The 3,342-nt window shown below is 41.4% G+C and overlaps 1 protein-coding gene across 1 annotated transcript in view; it reads right to left on the reverse strand.

Annotated features, from left to right (window-relative positions):
* Positions 1-1,206: 1,206 nt before the first annotated feature.
* LOC107710048 (chromobox protein homolog 6-like) overlaps positions 1,207-3,342 on the reverse strand; it is a 5,601-nt gene continuing 3,465 nt past the window's right edge. Inside the window, exon 5 of the mRNA XM_016514742.1 lies at positions 1,207-2,787. Coding sequence (XP_016370228.1) covers positions 1,537-2,787 — 1,251 coding nt within the window. The 3' untranslated portion in view covers positions 1,207-1,536. The remainder of the gene's footprint in view (positions 2,788-3,342) is intronic.

Genomic DNA, 3,342 nt, shown 5'->3' on the forward strand with positions numbered 1-3,342 from the left:
AAATTAAAGGGGAAAATCTAGGAAAAGCACAGAAGGAACTCATTGCTTACTGGCTTAGATTCCTGAACATTGGGCATTGCATCTGCATTTCAGCTTAGCAACAACAAAACCTCCTGTTCTTCATTCTCTCACCTAAGTATTTCTTACTATAACTATTAACCAAAACCCTTTGCGAAAGGGACAGTGGGTAAGACAGCACTATAAACACATGCCAGATAGTTATGACTGAGATAAAACACACATTTGACACAGATTGTTGAGTTGTTGAACACAGATGGTTGTTATCCTGCTTCATTATGAAGGTACTGGCTGTGTGGATGCTTAAAGGTGGAGATGTTTGCGTCAGGAACCTGCCACATGCCAAAGCTTAACTAAAGACAAAAATAACCAGGGTCCAAAATTAACTGACGGGTGAATTGAGAAAGTTTTATGGCCATAAATATGTCTTACAAGCAAAGAAACTGCATTCTGCTGCTCTAGTGACAATATATAGTTGTTTTCCTCTTGAAAATTCTAAACAATTACTGCAGGTAATTTTGCCCCCCCCAAAAAGCCCTGGTAATCAATAAATTACCAGCCAAATTTTACTATTCATTTTATACATTTGGACCCTAAAATATACTTTTAATATAATATATAACTAAAAAGATCTTAAAATGAGCCCCCATGTGGTTTACAGCACAATTCAATGTTACTGATGCTATACATAATACATTCACTCACAGAAATAATTGAATTGAGTAAATAGAATCCAGTATGGAAGTGAGTTGATGCAGGTTTATATTATATACTGCTGTTCAAAAGCTTGGCATCAGTATGATTTAAAAAAAAAAAGATATTAGTGCTTTTGGTTAAAGACTTCCACACTGTAACAAAAAATGTATTTCAAATAAGTGCTGTTATTTTTAACTTTATATTCATCAAAGAATCCTGTAAAAAAATGTATCGATGTTTCCACAAAAATATTTCGCAACACAACTGTTTTTAACATTGATATGAACAAGAAATGCTTCTTGAGCACCAAATTAGGATGATTTCTGAAGGATCATGTGACACTGACGGTTGCAGTAATGGCTGCTGAAAAGTTACAATTATTTTTTTAAATGCTAAAATAGACAACAGTTCTAAATTCTAACAATATTTGACAATACTGTTTGTACTTTGTCTAAAAAAAAAAATCTTACCAAACTTTTGAATGACAGTGTATACATTCAAACCAATCAGAAATGATATGATATATAAGGAATAAATACCATACAGGAAGTTGCTTGGCACACCTTTAAAGAAGCCATTGGTGAGTAAATCCATCCTTAGAAAAGTCCATGTGTTCAGATTAAACACAGTGAGCCTTATTCAGAGACATTCTTTCATGGTTATAAAAGTCATGGCACAGTGTTGTAGAGTGGACAGCTTGGCCACATTTCTTAACAAATACTCACATGAGCACCAGGCAACTGAAACTGTAAACAAACTACTAACAAACCTCCTAATATCCCATCTGAAGGCTGGAGGAGGCCATATCTGTGGTGTCCGCACTCATGTTTTTTTGGGGTGGTGCTTTGGCTGTTTTGTGTCGTGTTGAGCTGATATATTTTTGGGGTAGCAGGGAGGAGGAGTAGCAGAGGGTGGATGACAGAACTCTTTGATCGTTACGGTGAGGAGGTTCGCTGTGATGTCCGTGACGACCACATTGGCACATTGGGATGTCATGTCAGGATGCCAGTCTACATCTTCCTCTTCCTCCGACGGTTCTTCTGACACGGGCACCTCAGGGACTTTGAGCGGATGGCGGCCAGAGAAGGGATGGCGTCGCCGCAATCGCCTGTCCATTTCATGAGGTACAGAAAGGTCCAGGATGCGTTCGCTGTCTTCTGAGGAGGACGACGCAGAGGACGATGAGGAAAACATAGGAGAGGATGGAAGAGCAGAAAGACCCAAGCTGTTTTTGGATGGCACAGGTTGAGCGCTAAGTTTGTGAAGGGTAGGATCTGGGGCCTTGGTTGCGGAGGACTTGGGCTGCAACGAGGAATGCTGGGATTGGGTTTGTGGCGGGGAGGGTGGCTCGCCGTCCGAAACTTCAGAGCTCGAGTTTGATGGAGGCAGTTCATCAAGAGTCTGACCTTTGGACGCATCCACCTTTGAAGACTGGGAGGAAGAGAGATTGTTTGTCGTGTTATTGCGACTCTCTCCACTTTGAGTCTGGTTCTCGGCATTGTTCAGAGAGTGAGAATCGAAGAGCTTTCCAAAAACAGGAAACCCAGAACTTCTAATGGGGGTCTGGATTCCTCGGTAGGACAACTCTCCAAACCGCCTGTTTTTCCCAATCACCCTGTTCCGGGACGGAATCTTCTGCCGCCCAAAATGGGACTGCTGGGCGGAGGGCACATGTGTCCTTCTACTATTAGCAACTCCACCATTCCCAGCCTTGTCAACCACTTTGAGGTTCAGAATGACCCGTCCTTTCTTCACTTCCCTGGGTTTGACTTTACGATTGAGAATGCGGACCGTTTCTGAGAAAGGACTGACTGTTGGACGGGACGAAAAAGGACCAGAGGGACTGACTGTTTGGTCTGGGCGGGGCAAGGGGCGACGTGCCATGCGATGGCAGCGGTGAATGTCTTTCTTCAGTTTGGGCTGAGCAGCACCCGACTGCAGTTTAGCATTGGAAGGGGCGGTTGGGGTGTAGGACGGTGCAGCCGAGGGCGGAGGAAGCTTGGAATGCTGCTGAGGACGAGTGTGCTTGAGCTCTGGCACTCGTGAGGAAGTCTCTGCAACCTGCGCTCTTGACTAAATAATTGGGAAAAGTAAAACAATGATTTACTTATTAAAGGTTTAGTTTGTCAAAAAATGAAAATTCAGTCATCTCTTACTTACTTTCATGTCGTTCCAAACCCATAAGAATTTCATTCATCTTTGAAACACAAATGAAGATATTTGTGTCCTTCTATTTAAAGTCCATTCATCCAAAAACATGCACACTTGAAGCTCAAGAACCAATGAGGTTTGTTTTGGCAAGTCACGCAAGTATTTTTGAGCTGTCACAAGAACCAATGAGGTTGACTCTTGCTTCTGTTTGCTATATTTGATGTGCTTCGTGTATGTGCTTTGATCAGTGTTTATATGTAAATAAAAGTGAATTAAATCTGTTCAAAACGATCATCATAAGATTTGGATTAAACTGCTCGATTCCTATGAATTTCTTTGCAATCTCTTTATGAACGTCAAAGTTTTGGTTGTATTGACTAGAGGTCTGGATTCCCACGGGACCCAAAAGAACCTTGCTTTTGCCTGCCGTGACAAGGTGAAGTTACAAGATATATATATATATATATATATATATAT

Source organism: Sinocyclocheilus rhinocerous, unplaced genomic scaffold, assembly GCF_001515625.1.
Source record: "Sinocyclocheilus rhinocerous isolate Xijiao unplaced genomic scaffold, SAMN03320098_v1.1 scaffold1348, whole genome shotgun sequence".
NCBI classification, from domain to species: Eukaryota; Metazoa; Chordata; class Actinopteri; order Cypriniformes; family Cyprinidae; genus Sinocyclocheilus; species Sinocyclocheilus rhinocerous.